Genomic DNA, 22,234 nt, shown 5'->3' with positions numbered 1-22,234 from the left:
TCACCTGCCCCAACAGGGAATCTAAAGATGAAACATCTACATCTACGTTCATGATTACTGTGCAATTCACAACTAAGTGCTTGGCAGAGGTTTCATGGAATCACATTCAAGCTGTTTCTCTACCGTTTCGCACTCGAGCAGCGCGCGGGAAAAACGAACACTTGAATCTCTATTTTATTATGACCGCCATTCCTCCCTATGTAGGTTGGCGCCACCAAAATATTTTCACCCTCTGAGGAGAAAGGTGGTGACTGAAATTTCGTGAGAAGGTCCTGCTGCAACGAAAAATGCTTTTGCTTTAATGATTGCCATCCCAATTCACGTATCATATCCGTGGCGCTCTCCCCCCTATTTCGCGATAACACAGAGCGAGCTGCCCTTCTTTGAACTTTTTCGATGTGTTCCGTCGATCCTCTCTGATGCGGATTCCACACGGCACAGCAGTACTCCAGAAGAGGATGTACTCGTATACGCGTAGTGTAGGCAGTCTCTTTAGTAGACCTCTTGCATTTTCTCAGTATTCTGCTAATAAATCTTAGTCCGTTGTTTGCTTTACCTGTAGCATTATCCACTTGATTATTCCAGTTTAAGATACTGGTAATAACAATCCCTAAGTATTTAGCAGAATTTCAAAGCCTTTACATTTGTTTTGTTTATCGTGTAGCCGCAATTTAGCGGATATCTTTTGGTACGCATGTTGATGACTTCATAATTTTCATTATTTAGAGTCAATTGCCACTGTTCCCAATATCTAGTCTACAGATATTCAATCTAAACGTTTTGCACCTTGTTTTGTTCATCTGATGTCTATATAAGACGGTAGATGACACATCATCTGCAAAAAATGTGAGAGTGCTACTCACATTGTCTCCTAAATCGTCTATGTAGATCAGGAACAGCAGAGGGTCTATAACACTTCCTTGGGGAACGTCAAATATTACTCTGTTTTATTCGATGACGTTCCGTCAGTTACTACGAAATGCGACCTCTCTGACAGGAAATCACGGATCCAGTTACACAACTGAGACGAAAGTCCATAGGCACACAATTTGATTAGAAGTCGCTTGTGAGGAACGGCGTCAAAAGCCTGCCGGAAATCTAAAAATGTGGAATCAATTTGACACCCCTGTCAACAGCGTTCATTACTTCACGAGAATAAAGAGGTAGTAGTGTTTCACAAGAGCGATATTTTCTGAATCCGTGTTGGTTGTTTGTCAATAAATTGTTTTCTTACAGACAACTCATTATGTTCGAACACAGTATATTTTCCAAAATCCTACTGCAGAACGACATTACCGATATGGTTCTGTAATTTATCGGATTACTCTTATTTCCTTTCTTGGGTATTGGTGTGATTTCTGAAACTTTGCAGTATTTAAGTACGGATCTTTCAACCAGCGATCGGTAGTATATGGTTGCTAAATATGGAGTTATTGTATCAGCATACTCTGAGAGGAACCTGATTGGTATAGAATCAGGACCGGAGACTTTGCCTTTATTAAGTGATTTAAGTAATTTAAGCTGCTTTGCTACACCGAAGATATCTACTTCTTAGTTACTCATGTTGGCAGTTCTTGATTCGAATTCTGGAATATTTACTTCGTTTTCTTTGGCGAAGGAGTTTCGAAAAACCGGGTTTAGTAACTCTGCTGTAGCGGTACTGTCATTAGTAACATCACCGTTGTTATGACTCAGTGAAGGTATTTATTGTGTCTTTCCGTTGGCGTACTTTACATACGACCAGAATCGTTTGTGATTTTCTGCCAGATTTCGAGACGGAGTTTCGTTGTGGAAAGTATTAAAAGCGTCTGGCATTAAAGTTCGCACTACATTTCTAGCTTCTGTAAAACTATGTCAAACTTGGGGATTTTGGGTTCTTTTAAATTTGGCATGTTTTTTTCGTTGGTTCTGCAACAGTGTTCTGACCTGCTTAGTGTACCATAGGGAATCAGTACAATCTCGTATCAATTTATTTGGTATACGTCTCTCAATAGCCGTCGACACTATTTGTTTGAATTTAAACCACATTTGATCGGAGTTTATGTACTCAGATCGGAAGGAGTGGGGACTGTATCTTAAGAACACCTCAAACGAATTTTTATCCGATTTTTTTTCAAATAGACGTATTTTGCGTTTATTTTTGATGAGTTTGCTGTCATTAAGTTTCCTATTTGCTCAAGATTATTTGTTGTTAAGATATCGAGTATATTTTCGCAATCATTTGTACTTCGATTGGGCTCCTGAACTAACTGTTCAAAATAGTTTTCTGAGAACAAATTCAGAACGATTTAAGACGACTTTTTTGCCTACTTCCGACTTTAAACACTTACTTTCGCCAACACATCGAGGGTAGATTGAAGTCACTACCAACTATAACTGTACGAGTGGGGTACCTATTTGAAATGAAACTCAAGTTTCCTTTGAACTGTTTAGAAACTGTATCATCTGAGTCGGAGGGGGGCGGGCGGTAAAAGGAACCAATTATAAATTTATTCCGATTGTCAAGTATAACCCCTATTCATAATAAATCATAGGAACTATTCGCTTCGATTTTACTACACGGTAAACTACTTCTGACAGCAATAAACACTCTACCACCAACTGTATTTAATCTATCCATTCTGAACACGGTTAGTCCATTTTTAAAAATTTCAGCTAAACTTATTTCCAGCTTTAGCTAACGTTCTGTACCTACACCGATTTGAGCTTCAGTGCTTTCTATTAGCACTTGGAGCTCTGGCTCTTTGCCAACACAGCTAAGACAATTTACAACTATAATGCCGATTGTTTCTAGGTCTCCTTTCCTGTGTTTTTTCTGCACCCTATTAGGTTTATCCTCTTTCTGTAATTCCCCGAAACCTTCTAATCTAAAAAAAAAAAAAAAAGAAAAAAAGAAAAACTGCCCAGTTCCCTCCATACAGCCCCCTCTACCCGTGTAAACTGCAAAACTGTACACTACACAGTTATTAGAATGATAGACTCTGCGTGCTAAGCACACAAACACGCATGGAATTATAAAGGTAAACTAGTATCTACTCAAATAAATGAAAATAAATCGCTCCTGTTTGAAGCTCGTAAATATAATTCAGAAACAAACGGTGTACTTGCCTTATCTGCTGCAGCAATGGAAAGTGGACTCCCTCGACGTCGGAAAATCCGACCCTGACCCGATACATGCAAAACAGACAAAGAAAATCCTGTATGATATGGCGTTCCATACAAACGTCGGTACTAGCACGGGTATTTTACACTACACTGTTATTAGAACGGTAGACTGTGCCTGGTAAGCACACAAACATGCAAGAAATTAAGAAAGTAAACTACTACCCACACAGATAACTCCAAATAGGAAACTTCCTGGCGGATTAAAACTGTGTGCCGGACAGAGACTCGCACTCGGGACCTTTGCCTTTCGCGGGAAAGTGCTCTAATATATCCTTTCTTGGAGTGCTATTTCTGCAAGGTTCGCAGGAGAGCTTCTGTAAAGTTTGGAAGGTGGGAGACGAGGTACTGGCAGAAGTAAAGCTGTGAGGACGGGGCGTGAGTCGTGCTTGGGTAGCTCAGATAGTAGAGCACTCGTCCACGAAAGGCAAAGGTCCCGCGTTCGAGTCTCGGTCCGGCACACAGTTTTAATCTGCCAGGAAGCTTCATATCAGCGCACACTCCGCTGAAGAGTGAAAAATCTCATTCTGGAACTCCAAATAAGTCGCTCATGTTTGAAGCTCGTAAACATAATTCTCAAACAACGCCTTATCTGCAGCAGTTCTCGCTGACGGTCCAACCGACAGTTGAAGATCACTCTAAATCACGAACAATGATCCCAAACTGAACCGAACCTGGACCTGCACTTGTGACCAGAACATTGAACTTAAAGATAATAGGAAAACAAGTTATAAATTGATTCGAGCGGTTATACTTTGGCGTAATGAGCTATTGCCCCTCTTCAGTTCCTTTAAGCCCACTATCTCTATACTTCTTATAATTCGCACGCAGGTGGCATTTAGCTAAACCAAGTGCACATTAACTCAATTCACATGCTTAATTATTCTGGCTTGTAAGCAAGAAGCCCGTGCAACGTTCATATCCGGTTCCGCTCTGCGTGTTTGTACAAGTCAGACAATGCATCCCGCACAGCTCCCTAACTACAGCGTTGAGCGTGGAGGCTAAAGGCTTTAATTAACTCTCCCTACTTCGTTCATAACACCTTCGACCTGCTCTTTGTGCCTGCTCCTATTCCTCCTCTTCCCCTCCCCCCGGTCTCTCTCTCTCTCTCTCTCTCTATCTCTCTCTCTCTCTCTCTCTCCCTCCCTCCCTCTCCCTCTCTCTCTCTCTCTCCCCCCTCTACATCCTCCTCTCCCTTTCCCCCTTACCATGCCCTCACTGCGGGTTACACAAACCCGCGCAACCATTAAAAGTTATGTATTTACAGCAGAGTTTAATACTTTCATACAAACAATGATTTTTCGAGAGACAAATAGGATAACTGAATCTGTTAATGATAACTTATCCGAAGAGCGTATTACTGTAAATAGAAAATTGTGCTCTAGTGTTATTAAACGCAAAGAGTAGGCCACTATAATGTTGCGAATTCCTGTGAAGCTTTGGGGTGTTCACCGAGTACAACCTTAAAAGACGTCTTATCGCAAGTTTAACTAGGATTAGAAGTCATCAAGAGAATTTCCCAGCGGATTTGTTCAAAATCGATGTTGTTACCAATCGTAATGAGACAGCAATGGTGAATCTGTTGGACACATGGCCCGTATATTCCTCACGTGTTTCCTTTTGGTGGGCCCTGCTTTCTATTCTAAAACTGTGTACTCTTATATGTGACAGTAAACGAGTTTATCATAGCATTGTTAAGGTAACAGGTAGCTGTTTTTGGACTCGAAATATGGTATTTAATTTAGCACAGTCGTATTAAGAGAATATGGTGGTATTTCAGTGTGTATCGTATGTGCGTGTTCTATGTGAATTCTATATTATGTTGTATACTGATTTGTTATGAAACATGAATAATCTTATGGTGTAATAAACACATCTTGCGAGGTTGTTTCGACTACGCTGCAGAAGTTTTGTTGGGGAGCCCTTTCACGTCTTCCATACAGCCCCAATCTCTCCCCGTACGATTTCCATATTTTTGGTGCCATGAAGAAAGAGATTCGTGGCCGTCGATTTGCTTCGGACGAAGAGGCGCACGCATGGGTACAATCATGATTGCGTAGGCAACCGCAAACATTTTTCCTTGAAGGCATTAATCGTCTTATCCCACAGTGGGATAAATGTATTGGCAGTTATGACGATTACTTTTGAAATAATAAATCGTTTACTTACTTTCGTGCCATCCGCCTCGTTTTCATTTGACTGCCCCTTATAGATAACTGAGCTCGTATAGCTTAACGCGCAAAGCACTAGCTTGCAAGACTGGGAGGTTAGCCAGACCCGGACGTAATTTCCCCCCCTCAGTGACAGCACACGGCCAAACTGATAAGATGGAAATAAATTTACCAAATCATGAAAACAGTGGTCTCCGTGCGAGACGCTAAACGCTCAGATACAGAGATACTTCACTGTCGGTCACTGCACCATATTTTATTGATATTCATCGCGCATAAGATAGACATTCCGTTCATTTGCTGTCTCGAGTTCTTTGTCGTCCCTGACAGAACTAAAATGTCATTAGCAAACCGTAAACTTTTTATTTTGTCTGCCTGAACTTAAAATCTCCTTCTAAAGTTCTCTCTGATTTTCTTCACAGCTTGCTCACTGTGCAGACTAAGTATCGGGGATACGCTACAACCCTGCCCCATTCCATTCTAACCACTGCTTCCCTTTCACGTCCTTCGAATCTTATAATTGCAGTTAGGTTTCTGTACAAGTTGTAGATAACCTTTCGCCACTTGTCTTTTATACCGAGAACTACAAGGAGAGTGTTCCAGTCAACAATGTCTAAAACTTTCTTTAAACTACAAATGCTGTAAAAGTAGATATGCCTTCCTTCAATCCTATTTCTAAGATAAGTCGCAAGGTCAGTATTGCCTCCTGTATTCCCAGATTTCTCTGGAAAACACTCCTGCCCAGTTGCCTTTGTGTAGTGCAATTCCCACCTTACTTTGTGCAGCATCTCCTGCTGTTATTACACCCTGTCTCCGCCAGAAAAACCAGTCAGATTCTATTTTGTTTCCTCTATCCTTGGAAAGCTCACCCGACAAATTGCCTTCTGCAGCTGACCTGACAACATCATCATCCGGCAGACCTACACAGGAGTCATTATCATCATGAACGCCATATCTTTCACCTCGGATCCAGCGAGGTGCGGCAGTGGTTAGCGCACTGGACTCGCATTCGTAAAGACGACGGTTCAGATCCCCATCCAGCCATCCAGATTTAGGTCTTCCATGGTTTCCCTAAATCGCTTAAGCTACATTCCGGGATGGGTCCGTTGAAAAGGCATGGCCGATTTCCTTTTCCATCCTTAACCAATCCCAACTTGCGCTACGTCTGTAATGACCTCGTTGTCGACGAGACGTTAAACTCTTCCTTTGCAACAAAAACATCTGTTTTAATAATGTCACCTGAATGCTTTTCATCTTTCAAATTTTTTTTTTAAATACGTGAATTAAAAAAAGCTATACTCTCCGCCCCCTCCCTCTGAAGAGGGGAAAAGGATAATCATTGCGATATCTACATCTACATCTACATTTATACTCCGCAAGCCACACAACGGTGTGTGGCGGAGGGCACTTTACGTGCCACTGTCATTACCTCCCTTTTCTGTTCCAGTCGCGTATGGTTCGCGGGAAGAACGACTGTCTGAAAGCCTCTGTGCGCGCTCTAATCTCTCTAATTTTACATTCGTGATCTCCTCGGGAGGTATAAGTAGGGGGAAGCAATATATTCAATACCTCATCCAGAAACGCACCCTCTCGAAACCTGGCGAGCAAGCTACACCGCGATGCAGAGCGCCTCTCTTGCAGAGTCTGCCACTTGAGTTTGTTAAACATCTCCGTAACGCTATCACGGTTACCAAATAACCCTGTGACGAAACGCGCCGCTCTTCTTTGGATCTTCTCTATCTCCTCCGTCAACCCGACCTGGTACGGATCCCACACTGATGAGCAATACTCAAGTATAGGTCGAACGAGTGTTTTGTAAGCCACCTCCTTTGTTGATGGACTACATTTTCTAAGGACTCTCCCAATGAATCTCAACCTTACCAACAATTAATTTTATATGATCATTCCACTTCAGATCGTTCCGCACGCATACTCCCAGATATTTTACAGAAGTAACTGCTACCAGTGTTTGTTCCGCTATCATATAATCATACAATAAAGGATCCTTCTTTCTTTCTTTCTATGTATTCGCAATACATTACATTTGTCTATGTTAAGGGTCAGTTGCCACTCCCTGCACCAAGTGCCTATCCGCTACAGATCTTCCTGCATTTCGCTACAATTTTCTAATGCTGCAACTTCTCTGTATACTACAGCATCATCCGCGAAAAGCCGCATGGAACTTCCGACACTATCTACTAGGTCATTTATATATATTGTGAAAAGCAGTGGTCCCATAACACTCCCCTGTGGCACGCCAGAGGTTACTTTAATGTCTCTAGACGTCTCTCCGTTGATAACAACATGCTGTGTTCTGTCTGCCAAAAACTCTTCAATCCAGCCACACAGCTGGTCTTATATTCCGTAGGCTCTTACTTTGTTTATCAGGCGACAGTGCGGAACTGTATCGAACGCCTTCCGGAAGTCAAGAAAAATAGCATCTACCTGGGAGCCTGTATCTAATATTTTCTGGGTCTCATGAACAAATAAAGCGAGTTGGGTCTCACACGATCGCTGTTTCCGGAATCCATGTTGATTCCTACATAGTAGATTCTGAGTTTCCAAAAACGACATGATACTCGAGCAAAACACATGTTCTAAAATTCTACAACAGATCGACGTCAGAGATATAGGTCTATAGTTTTGCGCATCTGCTCGACGACCCTTCTTGAAGACTGGGACTACCTGTGCTCTTTTCCAATCATTTGGAACCTTCTGTTCCTCTAGAGACTTGCGGTACACGGCTGTTAGAAGGGGGGCAAGTTCTTTCGCGTATTCTGTGTAGAATATCACTATGTGATGGAGTCGCTCAAAACACAATCCACCATCCCAGCTTCCTGCCAAGGTAAACGTAATTCGAGGAGGCTGCACACCGGTGAAAGACCGACTCCTCCTTAATATCTCGTATCACTGACGAACCGTCTCGTTCGATATAACAAATTAGAAAAGAGGGCAGCAGAATCGTCTAGCCAGTGCCAGTTGTTTACATTTCTGATGTAGGTAAAAAAATGAAAATTTTGGCATTTTATGGTCATCTTCTCGTCATATGAGCGATTAACAAGCCTACAAAGAAAAGGCACACTATGTTTTACACGGACTGTCTACCACATTGACGATGTATTTGATGTAGTGCGCAATAAGAGAGTTATGTCGACACGTACATTCTGCGAAGCAGATAAAGTGACCTAGTTGCTTGCTGCTCGTAAATGCTGACTATGAACAAAGCAATTTCAGATCACACTTCATTAATTCACGACAGGACCGTAATCGGCAGAGACCTAGATACGTGTTTGCATCTACGCCGAGCTGGGCATTGCAGGCCTGTGTTAGCCTTGTAAAGAGAAAATACCTGCTGGATTTGCGTCATTTGTAACGCACGATACAATATACGCGTTGGAATTTTAGCTGCTTATCTATGTATTTACAGTGAACAGAGATATGTGTAGGCATTCCCTCCTAGATTATCTGAAAAAGTTTATCCGAGACATGAAGAAAAGAGGAGCCAACCGTTTAAAAAAATTACACGTTATAATTTAGTTTTTCATCGAAATCTTAATACTTGATTCCCGTACGGACTATGACTGTAATAGCGACTAATAAATTTTATATCCTATGTATTCGGTATTTCCGAGACATATACTCGGTACAAAGCCTTTCTTAGTCTTTACCCTCCTTACTGAACGTCATTACTGATTTAACCACTAAATATAAATAAATTTTTGGTCTTCTAGCAGGTTATGAATATAACTGCGCATGAATGAGCTGTTTGAGCGGTTTATCTTTCGTGAAGAAATTTTTCTCTTCTATCGGGTGGTTATAATCAAAATACAGCTACTCGCAGAGGTCCAGTGCGGGCTGTAATTATCGTATGGCAGCGAAACTTGGTTGATACGCTGATCCGTTAATGCAGAACCGATTTACAGTGGAAATAATTAGTTAAAATTTTGTCTACAGCATCTCTCCGACATATCCGGTGCTCATACTGAACAAATTGTATAAGCGGTGGTTAATCGACATTTTGCGTTTCTCACTTGTTTGACCTTTTCTGTTCACGTCCCGTTCCTAACCCTTCACATATGGAAAGATTTCTAAACGTCTTTCTCGCATTCACAGCGCCAGATTTGCACCTAGTGGCCAAAATTGGAAGAAATTTTTGTTCTAGCGTAAATCAGTTCCGCTTTAACGCTTTAGAATTTCTACCACGTTTCACAGCCATACGATCTTTACAGCCCACACTGGACATATGTGAGCCTTAATTGTAACCACGCGGTACAAACAGATGGACGGGCACCTGGTATTAATGATAACAATTTAAGTTGCAAGAATTGAACTCGGTGGAAACCGTAGCGTGTACCGAGCGAGGTGGCGCAGTGGACTCACATTCGGGAGGATGGCGATTCAAATACGCGTCCGGTCATCCAGATTTAGGTTTTCCATGATTTCCCTAAATCGCTCCAGGCAAGTGCCTAAATGGTTCTACATCTACATCCATACTCCGCAAGCCACCTGACAGTGTGTGGCGGAGGGTACCTTCAGTACCTCTATTGGTTCTCCCTTCTATTCCAGTCTCGTATTGTTCGTGGAAAGAAGGATTGTCGGTATGCCTCTGTGTGGGCTCTAATCTCTCTGACTTTATACTCATGGTCTCTTCGCGAGATATACGTAGGAGGGAGCAATATACTGCTTGACTCTTCGGTGAAGGTATGTTCTCGAAACTTTGACAAAAGCCCGTACCGAGCTACTGAGCGTCTCTCCTGCAGAGTCTTCCACTGGAGTTTATCTATCATCTCCGTAACGCTTTCGCGATTACTAAATGATCCTGTAACGAAGCGCGCTGCTCTCCGTTGGATCTTCTCTATGTCTTGTATCAACCCTATCTGGTACGGATCCCACACTGCTGAGCAGTATTCAAGCAGTGGGCGAACAAGCGTACTGTAACCTACTTCCTTTGTTTTCGGATTGCATTTCCTTAGGATTCTTCCAATGAATCTCAGTCTGGCATCTGCTTTACCGACAATCAACATTATATGATCATTCCATTTTAAATCACTCCTAATGCGTACTCCCAGATAATTTATGGTATTAACTGCCTCCAGTTGCTGACCTGCTATTTTGTAGCTAAATGATAAAGGATCTATCTTTCTGTGTATTCGCAGCACATTACATTTGTCTACATTGAGATTCAATTGCCATTCCCTGCACCATGCGTCAATTCGCTGCAGATCCTCCTGCATTTCAGTACAATTTTCCATTGTTACAACCTCTCGATACACCACAGCATCATCTGCAAAAAGCCTCAGTGAACTTCCGATGTCATCCACCAGGTCATTTATGTATATTGTGAATAGCAACGGTCCTATGACACTCCCCTGCGGCACACCTGAAATCACTCTTACTTCGGAAGACTTCTCTCCATTGAGAATAACATGCTGCGTCCCGTTATCTAGGAACTCTTCAATCCAATCACACAAATGGTCTGATAGTCCATATGCTCTTACTTTGTTCATTAAACGACTGTGGGGAACTGTATCGAACGCCTTGCGGAAGTCAAGAAACACGGCATCTACCTGTGAACCCGTGTCTATGGCCCTCTGAGTCTCGTGGACGAATAGCGCGAGCTGGGTTTCACATGACCGTCTTTTTCGAAACCCATGCTGATTCCTACAGAGTAGATTTCTCGTCTCCAGAAAAGTCATTATACTCGAACACAATACGTGTTCCAAAATTCTACAACTGATCGACGTTAGAGATATAGGTCTATAGTTCTGCACATCTGTTCGACGTCCCTTCTTGAAAACGGGGATGACCTGTGCCCTTTTCCAATCTTTTGGAACGCTACGCTCTTCTAGAGACCTACGGTACACCGCTGCAAGAAGGGGGGCAAGTTCCTTCGCGTACTCTGTGTAAAATTGAACTGGTATCCCATCAGGTCCAGAGGCCTTTCCTCTTTTGAGCGATTTTAATTGTTTCTCTATCCCTCTGTCGTCTATTTCGATATCTACCATTTTGTCATTTGTGCGACAATCTAGAGAAGGAACTACAGTGCAATCTTCCTCTGTGAAACAACTTTGGAAAAAGACATTTAGTATTTCGGCCTTTAGTCTGTCATCCTCTGTTTCAGTACCATTTTGGTCACAGAGTGTCTGGACATTTTGTTTTGCTCCACCTACCGCTTTGACATAAGACCAAAATTTCTTAGGATTTTCTGCCAAGTCAGTACATAGAACTTTACTTTCGAATTCACTGAACGCCTCTCGCATAGCCCTCCTCACACTACATTTCGCTTCGCGTAATTTTTGTTTGTCTGCAAGGCTTTGGCTATGTTTATGTTTGCTGTGAAGTTCCCTTTGCTTCCGCAGCAGTTTTCTAACTCGGTTGTTGTACCACGGTGGCTCTTTTCCATCTCTTACGATCTTGTTTGGCACATACTCATCTAACGCATAATGTACGACGGTTTTGAACTTTGTCCACTGATCCTCAACACTATCTGTACTTGAGACAAAACTTTTGTGTTGAGCCAACAGGTATTCTGAAATCTGCTTTTTGTCACTTTTTCTAAACAGAAAAATCTTCCTCCCCTTTTTAATATTCCTATTTACGGCTGAAATCATCGATGCCGTAACCGCTTTATGATCGCTGATTCCCTGTTCTGCGTTAACTTTTTCAAATAGTTCGGGTCTGTTCGTCACCAGAAGGTCTAATATGTTATCGCCACGAGTCGGTTCTCTGTTTAACTGCTCAAGGTAGTTTTCAGATAAAGCACTTTAAAAAAATTTCACTGGATTCTTTGTCCCTGCCACCCGTTATGAACGTTTGTCTCTCCCAGTCTATATCCGGCAAATTAAAATCTCCACCCAGAACTATAACATGGTGGGGAAATCTACTCGAAATATTTTCCAAATTATCCTTCAGGTGCTCAGCCACAACAGCTGCTGAGCCAGGGGGCCTATAGAGACATCCAATTACCATGTCTGAGCCTGCTTTAACCGCGACCTTCACCCAAATCATTTCACATTTCGGATCTCCGTCAATTTCCTTCGATACTTTGAAAAGGGCACTGCCGACTTCCCTCCCCATCCTCCGCAGTCCGAGCTTCTTCTCCGTCTCTAATAACCTTGTTGTCGATGGAACGTTAAACACGAATCTCCTCCCTCCTCCGTAACGTGTGAAACGAATGATTTGTGGGAGTACGAATGCTGTCAGCCCTCCCCGGTCGTACACGAATTGCATGGGGGAAAGAAAAAATAATGAGGGACAAAATTTGTTTGATACTCTGTGTCGCCAACGATTCGCTCCACTGAAAATAAGAAACTAGAGGAATATGAAAACTACCGATTGGCCCGAGTCGGACACGAACTGCTTGTGGGGAAGGAAATATACGAACAATGAAATTTTACAGGCGGTAACGAAGCGGTAATATCCGTGTCGTGGGGTACTCGTAACTTAGCAGTGAATACATATGACATGGAACAGCCCTAATACGTGTGACTCTGAAACTTCATAGTACCCTTCTGAAGATTACTACCTCTCTGACGATAAAGTGTTTTTCCCACATTCATGTCAGAGCCTATCCAAGCTGACAACTATTACAATGTTTCTCACAGTTACTCAGTATATCTGAAACACCATTCACAGTAGCTGAGGTTGCAAGTGGCTGATAGTACTGTAAAGGTCAACCTATGAATGGCTGATACGAGTTGCGGTGATGGAACAAGTTTTCATCCGCAGAAATGGGTGGCAAGAGGAGGTGAGGCGGTGGAATTCACTTTCTTAACACCAACTTTCGCTCCATTGTATATGGGTTATACTATCAGGCATATTTTCACTCCAAATATACTGGAACAACGTGGCAATAAGGGTGTCCTTGGGTGGGGACGGTCTTGTTATAAACACCTCTAAGGACATCAAAAACGTGGAATGTGACGTGTTGGCAGAAGAGCCAACACCGTATAGCTAGAGGAGGCCGAAATGCACGCGTTAAAGCTCACGCAGGCTGGCGTGAGGTCTGGAAAATGACAAGGAATTATAGTAGCCAAAAATAGTACATAGCTTCTGGAATACTTAACTTTAATCCATAATTGGTGTACATCGTTCTTGACGATATAGGTTTTAATATCTCAATACAAACTGGTAATAGCGCCTTGCTAGGTCGTAGCAAATGACGTAGCTGAAGGCTAGGCTAACTATCGTCTCGGCAAATGAGAGCGTATTTGTCAGTGTAGCTTCGCTAGCAAAGTCGTCCGTACAACTGGGGCGAGTGCTAGGATCTGTCTCTAGACCTGCCGTGTGGCGGCGCTCGGTCTGCAATCACTGACAGTGGCGACACGCGGGTCCGTCGTATACTAGCGGACCGCGGCCGATTTAAAAGCTACCACCTAGCAAGTGTGGTGTCTGGCGGTGACACCACAGGATGTATAAGACTATAGCAGTTACAGAGTTACGCTACTGATCAGTTTGCCATCACAAACATGTTTTTATGACACTTTACGTGGCTTCGCCAACCCACAACCAAACTACGCTCACAAGAAAAAATATTAGTCACTCCATCTAAAACAGCACACTCGTCGCTGTGGAGTCCTGCAATGTAGAACTGGTACTAAGTGACGCACTGACGTACGTTATGGCAGTAAAGTGGTGTGTGTGTGTGTGTGTGTGTGTGTGTGTGTGTGTGTGTGTGTGTTTGTTTGTTTGTTTGTGTGTTAGTCGTTTGTGTGGAATCAGCGCTGAAGGAGGCTCCACGAGGAGACGTGACAGAATATCAAAAAGGAGCTGTTGCGTTTGGACTTGCGCATTGCCACGCCGTGAATGAATTTGGCGGATGTGTAGGTGTATCAATGGGTACTGATCAATTTGTCAACCGCTCGCAGTAATGTAACACATTCTGAAAACAGTAGTCGTAAAAAGATCCTAACCAAAAGAGCTGCAGAAGAGTGTCGCGCTTTTCAGTTCCAAACCTGACAATAAATTGCTGTTGTTAGCGAATGCAGGTTCTTGTCAATCAGTTCCGAGTGAACATTGCGAGTGGAGCTACTTGAAATAGACATTTGGGGTTGAGTACCTCACTGAAGGCCATGGCTCACAGTGGCATACAAAGTTGCACGTCTCTAGAAGACCAAACAACACTTACACTCTTATAAAAATAAATTTAAAAAAGCCATCATGAAGCTATTATCCCAATGGTACAAATCGGTAGACATTATGTACACGTAAAGACAAACAAACGATTAAAATTTCAGAAAAATTGGGTTATTTATTCACGAGAAAGAGCTTCACAAATTGAACAAGTCAATAACGCGTTGGTCGACCTCTGGCCCTCATGCAGGCAGCTGTTCGAATTGGTATTGATTGATAAGAGTTATTGGATCACCTCCTAGGTGATATCGTGCCATATTCTGTCCAATTGGCGCGTTAGATCGACACAATCCTGAGCCTATTGGAGGGCCGTGTCCATAATGCTTCAAACGTTTCCAGTTGTGGAGAGATAAGGCGACCCCCCCCCCCCCCCCTCCTTAGTGGGCTCAACACTCTTTGGCAGGTTCGTTCTTGGCAACCACAGGGCCCCAGCCTTTGCAGTATTTTTTCCCTTCTGTGCTGCCTGTCTACCTCTTGCTATTCTTTTTCCCCTCATTTGTGTAACATGTCTGGGATGTTATTGGGAATGCTATTCTTTTTCCCCCTCACTTGCGTAACATGTCTGGGATGTTATTGGGAATGTTCTGTATTGTCTGTCGCTGACGTAAGAACGGTCTCACCTTTGTTTTTCGCTCCCTTTTCCTTTATTTGTTTCCCTTATCTTCTCGTTCCTCAACTTCGGCATTTGAGGTTCCTCTTTTTCTTCTTCCTCCCTGTGTGCTTCTGAAGGCCGGCCCACACGTCTGACGCGTACCAGGTGACTGGGTAACGCGTAATTCCCAGACCCAGGTCGACAGGTAGGGTTCGCACGTACCCCCTTGTACAGCTCAGGCCCAGGGAGGGGTGACTGCCTGAGCTGCAACCTTCCCAAATTGCCGATTGATCCCTCTGTCAGGTGTTCAGGAGGTGTGACCTGAGGTGTGAACAATCACCTAAGGTGGGTGCACCCCCTTGTGAAGGGGCCCCCAGTTGATAGGAGCGCGCCGTCGGAGATGCTGGCAGTCATGGGGGATTTCCTCATGATGAGTCAATCATCTTCACAATCAACGTCTGAGGCTAATGATAGAAAGACCCTTCCAGCTGCACCACGGTTCCCTGTGGTCTCATGTACTAAAGACGGCCAGTCCTTTGCCACAGTAAATCCGTTTATTAATCAGAAAGGTGTTTATGCAATTGCCGGCCCTGTGAAATCCTGCTCTTGTTTACGGAATGGCACTTCTACTTCTGATTCTCAAGCACAACAATTGCTTGTTGCCTCACTTCTCCCCAGCTACCCTGTTCATGTCGAGACCTATAGAACTTTGAATTCTTCCCATGGTTTAATTTACATCAGGCTGCTCGATGGTCTAACCGAGGCCGAAATCCAATCTTACCTGTCTGATCAGGGTGTCATTGCCGGCCATCTTGTAATAAAAAAGGTAGATTCCTCCTTAGTGCTCACCTACACTCTTTTTTTCACCTTTGATAGAGTGATGCTTCCGTCCAAGATCAAAGCAGGCTATAAAATTATCACTGTCTGGCCGTATATTCCGAACCCGATGATCTGCTACCAGTGTCGTTTCAACCACACTAGAACGTCTTGTTGACACCCAGCCAAATGTGTAACCTGTGGTAGGGATGTGGACGAGGGCGGTTGTCCGCTTCCTTCTCCCCACTCTAACAACTGCAGTGGCGGCCATGCCACCTCCTCTCGGGACTGTCCTGTGTGTCTTGATGAGCGGGCTGTCAAAGAGATCCAGATAAAGGAAAAAGTGCCTTACCCAGTAGCTCGCAAGTTACTGACTAGTCGAAAACCCCACATTCTCCCGTCTGGCATCTATGGTTCTGTTATTGTCCCTCGCTCCATGAAGGACATGGCCACGCAGACGTGCGACCTCCAATTCAACTCTGAGGTTGTGAAATCGCTCAGTGTCAAGGTAGCATCGCCATCTCCCCCTCCAGCTGTGCAACAAGCCTTCAGACTCTCGCCTCAGGCGGCGAAGCCATCAGCTACACTACCAGTAAGCCAGAAAGGACAGAAGGAGTACTCCTGGGACGACATACTCCGTCCCTCCAGCCAAACAACACCTGAGTCTTCCTCTAACCGGAAAGGCTCGGAGAAGTCCACCAAAGGCAAACGGTCTTCTCCTTAGCCAACTCGAAGATCCTCTTCGATGGTGTTGCCACTTGATACCTTAGCCTGGCCGGCCTCCGCGTCGCCGGTGCGCACCGCAAACCGTTTTTCAGCGTTGGACTCCGCAGACCGACCACACAAGCAAGCCGATGCTTCTGTGGACCCCATGGAGCAGGATCCTCCTGCTTCTGTGCCCTGTAGTAGCGGCTCTTCACTGGCTGTCGCTCAGCAATCGCCGAGGTGACACCCCTACATTTTTTCCTCATCATGACTCTCCTCCAATGGAACGTTCGCGGCCTTCGGTCCCACAAAGCGGATTCACGGCTGGCCTTAGCATCTCAACACCCCCTTGTACTCTGCCTTCAGGAAACGAAATTGTGCCCTCACGACCGCTCTGAGCTTTCACATTTCCTACCAATTCCTTTTGACCTTTCCCCTGAGGTCTGTATTCCATCTCATGGGGGCGTCATGCTGCTCATACAGGATGACATTCATTGTCAACCCATCTCCCTGACTACCCATCTTCAAACTGTTGCAATTCGCCTTTTCCTTACCCACCTGACTTTTTCCCTCTGTACCATTTATGTCTCTCCATCATTCGATGTCACCAGGGCAGACTTCTTTCGGCTTATAGGGCAGCTACCTCCCCCATTTTTGCTATTCGGTGACTTTAATGCACATCATCCCCTTGGAGGTTCTCCTAGGACCTTTCAGAGAGGTGCCCTCTTGGCTGACCTTAACCAACCTAACCTCTTCTGCCTTAACACTGGGGCACCCACTTTCTTTTCCGTCTCCTCGCACACCTATTCCCATTTGGACCTATCCTTCTGCTCTGCCCAGCTTGCCCATCGTCTTGAGTGGTCCGTTGTTTCTGACACCTGCTCGAGCGACCATTTCCTGTGTGCTATCCGTTTGCTGACTCCTACCTCATCTGCAAGCAAGCCCAAATGGCAGCTTATTAAGGCTGACTGGGAACTTTACTCCTCCCTTATGACCTTCGAAGAACAATATTTCCTCAGTAGTGACGACCAGGTGGAATATCTCACAAACGTTATCCTTACTGCTACAGGACGTTCCATTCCTCGCACTTCTTCTTTACCACGTCGTGTTCCAGTCCCTTGGTGGACTGAGGCATGCCGCCACGCAATTCGCGCACAGAGACGTGCTCTCCACGTTTTTAACCCTTTTTTTAACGATCTAACACGTCAGTTGCACAGAATTTGGCACGATCTCCCTCGGGAGGACATCTAACAACTCTGACAGTCAGGGCCAAACCGAATAACTGCTTGCAGAAGGGCCAGAGGCGGACAAACACGTTATTGACTTGCTCAGTTTTTTAAGGTTTTTCTCACGAATAAATCATCCTATTTCTCTGAAATTGTAATCATTCGTTTATCTGTACTAGTAGATCACATCCACCAGTTTCCGTCCCATTTGGATAATTCTTTAGTGATTTGTCTGTCTTTTCCTTCGGGTGTAAAGTGGACAGTAGCTGAATGGAGACGTGTATATGGTCCAGTGATTTGCGTTTTTGTACAAGTGATGCAAAGTGGAGAGTGCATCGACCACCGAATAAGGCGTTGAACCCAGAGTGTGCAGTGGCTGTAGTTCAGGCCAGAGGGGGTCTGTGGTGTTTGTGGGGTGTTTTTCGTACAGTGACCTGCGCCCACTCTTTAACGTTAATGTGAACTTTAACCAGGATGTTTACTTCAACATTCTCAGTGACTAAGTGTTACCCTTTCTTCTGCATCTTCATAATGATTATACTGCCGGTACTCCCATGTATCAAGATTGCAGCAGACATGTTGACAGGGATGCACGCACACCTTCCTGGTTTGACGATCGCTCAGGTATCCTCTCGCACCTCAGTTGGTCCCCGAAATCACCAGATCTTGATCCTATAGAAAACGTCTGGGAGTATTTGGAAGTGGGTGACACGTAACAGTCAACGTCTACAGTCTTTGGTAGTTGTGTGTGAACTTACCACCAGTGAGTGGCTTCAGCTGGGTATTAAGTACCTCAAGAAAGTTGTGGACTTCCTCCTTCGCCGAAATGAGGCCATTATGAAGGCTTTAGGCGGTATTACTGTGATGTCCCCTGAGGTAACTAATTTTTTGTCTGGCGTTACCATCTTCCAACCTAATGTAGACCTCGGGCTACATTACAGACCGGTCTGTACCTACAGTCTCCATGTAGTAATAAAGAAAAGCAACAACAACATTGTGCGAAGAGTGACTTCACTGATGGATGTAGAAAAGCAGTATCGCGAACTTGGCTTTACCTTGTTAGCTTACGCTGTTCAGAATAATTTGTAGAGAACCGTTTTTCACACTCGTTTATGATTATTCCGCGCAAGAACGCTAATGGCAAAAAATTTGAAGCGCTGAGAGGTCGGTTTGCGGTGTTACAGGAGCGATGACGCTGGCCGGGGACGTGGCGCTGGCTGCTGCTGCGGTGCTCATACTGCTGCTGCTGTGGCACGTCAGCAACTCGTGCCGCTACTACGTCAAGTTCACCGTCTTCTTGCTGCTCTCCCTCTTCTTCGGCTCTGTCTTCATTCCTCTCATGCTCTTCCGGCCCAGGGACTGGCGCAACGCACTGTGAGTACATTTTCGAACGTCTACATTAAAATACGCAATCCGCAATGCATGGCGGAGTGTACAGACGTCACCTGCTGGCAGTTACCTTGCTGTCTGTACGAACAATGTGTATCCTACTAAACTATTGTATTACACTATGACGTAGCATGTTAAGTTTTGCTATTAAGTTGGACTGGTTTACTCTTGTAAACCATTCAGTCAGGTAGGTATTGGCACATTTCATTTTAATATGGTAGAATACCAACGTTACGTATCGTAGATCATAGTGTTGTTAGTTGCCCCCGATGTACTCTGAACCTTGCCGATGTGGGATGGCTTGCACGCCTCAGCAATATAACAGTCTTACCGTAAGTGTAACCGCAACACAGAGGTATCTGTGGAGAGGCCAAATTAACCTGTGATTCCTTTTTTCAGTAGTTGCAGCGGAAAAAGTCTGGATGATTGATTGATCTGGCTTTCTAAAACTGGGCAACACGGCATCGCTGTGCTGAAAATACAGCCGTTATTTTTCCCGGACATGCACCTCTAGTGTAGGGTTAAATACAGACGAAAACATCTTGGGAAAAATAATCTGGAGATAAAGAGGTTCCCCATTCGTATTTATGGACAAAGATTAGTCATGATGCTCAGAGGATTTTCTCATCGGGAAACACGAAACTGACATTATGTGGGCAGGAGCGTGGAATTTAAAAAGTGAAATGGCTACTTTTAAGTTTAATGTAGTGGTAATTACGATAGTGCAGTGACAAGAACAGGATTTCTGGTCAGATTAGTATAGGGCTATAAACACAATATCAGAAACGTGTATGCAATGCAAGTGTAGTCCTAATAATGAACTAGAAAATGGGAATGCGGGTGAGTTAATATGAACTCTATGGCGAACGCATTATCGTAGCAAATACAGGCACGAATCTAACACCACCACAGTAGTATAATTTTATATGCCAACCAAGCCGGCCGGGATGGCCGAGCGGTTGTAGGCGCTACACTCTGGAACTGCGCGACCGCTACGGTCGCAGGTTCGAATCCTGCCTCGGGCATGGATGTGTGTGCCGTCCTTAGGTTAGTTAGGTTTAAGTAGTTCTAAGTTCTAGGGGACTGATGACCTCAGAAGTTAAGTCCCATAGTTCTCAGAGCCATCTTATGCCAACCAAATGACGTAGAGATTGAAAGAATGTGTTACACAAGATGTTATTCAGATAGTTAAGGGAGACGAAAATTTAATTGTGATGGAGGAGTTTAATTCGACAGTATGAAAAGGAAGAGGGCGCAATTTTGTAAAGCAAAATGGTCTATTGTGCTACAGCCGCTCGAAAACATTTGCTAGCTATGCAACAGGACAGTCATGGTTAGGATGGGGTTGGGGGTGCTTAAGTTGGATCGGCTGATGTCAGTTGACGTCTGTCCTACCTTTGTGACCTGGTTCGAGCCTCATTCCCTTGTCTGTGAGTGAAAGAGCAACGTCGTTGAGTACACGTTTGCAGAATACACCAACACGATCCTTCCGTATGGCGAAGTTGACGGTAATGGAAGAGTGCTCGTCCCCTCCATCAAGATAGTTATTCACAACGTCCGACTCCATCGCATATCCTTTTCGCCACTATTACGCAACGGCTTCGAGAAAGGGGTACCTTCACCGTCAACAGTTGTGACTCGTGGTGCTCCAAGGAGACGCCGCAAACCTGAATTGGAAGACATTAAATGTATTCGCAGTTGCGAATAAGAACAACCCGCAGCTGTAGAATGGAATGGCGACAATGAAAATTCGTGCCGGACCGGGACTCGAACCCGGATTTCCCGTTTACCGCGAGCGGTCGCCTTTCCATTTGGCTGTCAGTGCACGACTCACGGCCAGGCCCAAACTTTCGTATGTAGTCAACCATGCGCCTACGACCTGTACTCGTTCATCCATTATGTATAGTCCCGTACAAAATGGTTCAAATGGCTCTGAGCACTATGGGACTTAACTTTCGAGATCATCAGTCCGCTAGAACTTAGAACTACTTAAATCTAACTAACCTAAGGACATCACACACATACATGCCCGAGGCAAGATTCAAACCTGCGACCGTAGCGGTCGCGCGGTTCCAGACGGAAGCGCCTAGAACCGCTCTGCCACTCCGGCCGGCTAGTCCCGTACAGGTCGGATGTTGTATTTGAAAGTCGCTTGCCCGGTATCGGCAGTGCCTGTGTTATTCTGGTTACGATGCAAAGTTCCTTTGGACAAGCATGCATGCTCAAAGGAACTTTGCCTCGCAATCAAAAATGGTTCAAATGGCTCTGAGCACTATGGGACTTAACATCTGAGGTCATCAGTCCCCTAGAACTTAGAACTACTTAAACGCCGGTCGGAGTGGCCGAGCGGCTATAGGCGCTACAGTCTGGAACCGCGCGACCGCTACGGTCGCAGGTTCGAATCCTGCCTCGGGCATGGATGTGTGTGATGTCCTTAGGTTAGTTGGGTTTAAGTAGTTCTAAGTTCTAGGGGTCTGATGACCTCAGAAGTTAAGTCCCATAGTGCTCAGAGCCATTTGAACCATTTGAACTACTTAAACCTAACTAACCTAAGGACATCAGACACATCCATGCCCGAGGCAGGATTCGAACCTGCGACCGTAGCAGTCGCGCGGCCTCGTAATCAGAATAACACAGGCACTGCAACATCGTATGAAGTGGAAGAGGCCATACTGCATCATGTTTCCTTTGTGTTTCTTTGGTTATCAATTAGTTGAATTGTAAAAAAGTGATGTACTGCGTCGCGTCTTATAAATTACTTGAAGAAAAATGATTCAAATGGCTCTGAGCACTATGGGACTCAACTTCTGAGGTCATCAGTCCCCTAGAACTTAGAACTACTTAACCCTTTCAGACCTGATTTTTTATTTACTTACTAAAAAAATATCTGACATCATTTTTAAATTCAGGGCAGTCTGCTGACCACATTTTTCTAAGAAAAAATTTCGTATGATCTCTAGTTTTCTAGATATTTAATGTACACAATTGTGTTCATCAGGTCTCGAGCTTCATGTCATACATTACAGAGGTTAACACTATGG

The 22,234-nt window shown here is 44.4% G+C and overlaps 1 protein-coding gene across 4 annotated transcripts in view; it reads left to right on the top strand.

Moving 5' to 3' along the window:
- Nucleotides 1-22,234, top strand: part of LOC126183685 (1-acyl-sn-glycerol-3-phosphate acyltransferase alpha-like) — a 749,564-nt gene that overhangs the window by 682,001 nt on the left and 45,329 nt on the right. For all 4 annotated transcript variants that reach the window (XM_049925864.1, XM_049925867.1, XM_049925865.1 and 1 more), the window contains one exon: nt 18,989-19,178. In XM_049925864.1, coding sequence (XP_049781821.1) covers nt 18,994-19,178 — 185 coding nt within the window. In that variant the 5' untranslated portion in view covers nt 18,989-18,993. The remainder of the gene's footprint in view (nt 1-18,988; nt 19,179-22,234) is intronic.

Source organism: Schistocerca cancellata, chromosome 4 (genome assembly GCF_023864275.1).
Source record: "Schistocerca cancellata isolate TAMUIC-IGC-003103 chromosome 4, iqSchCanc2.1, whole genome shotgun sequence".
NCBI classification, from domain to species: Eukaryota; Metazoa; Arthropoda; class Insecta; order Orthoptera; family Acrididae; genus Schistocerca; species Schistocerca cancellata.
Note: the sequence above shows the minus strand (reverse complement) of the source record. Positions and strands in the feature narration are given on the sequence as shown.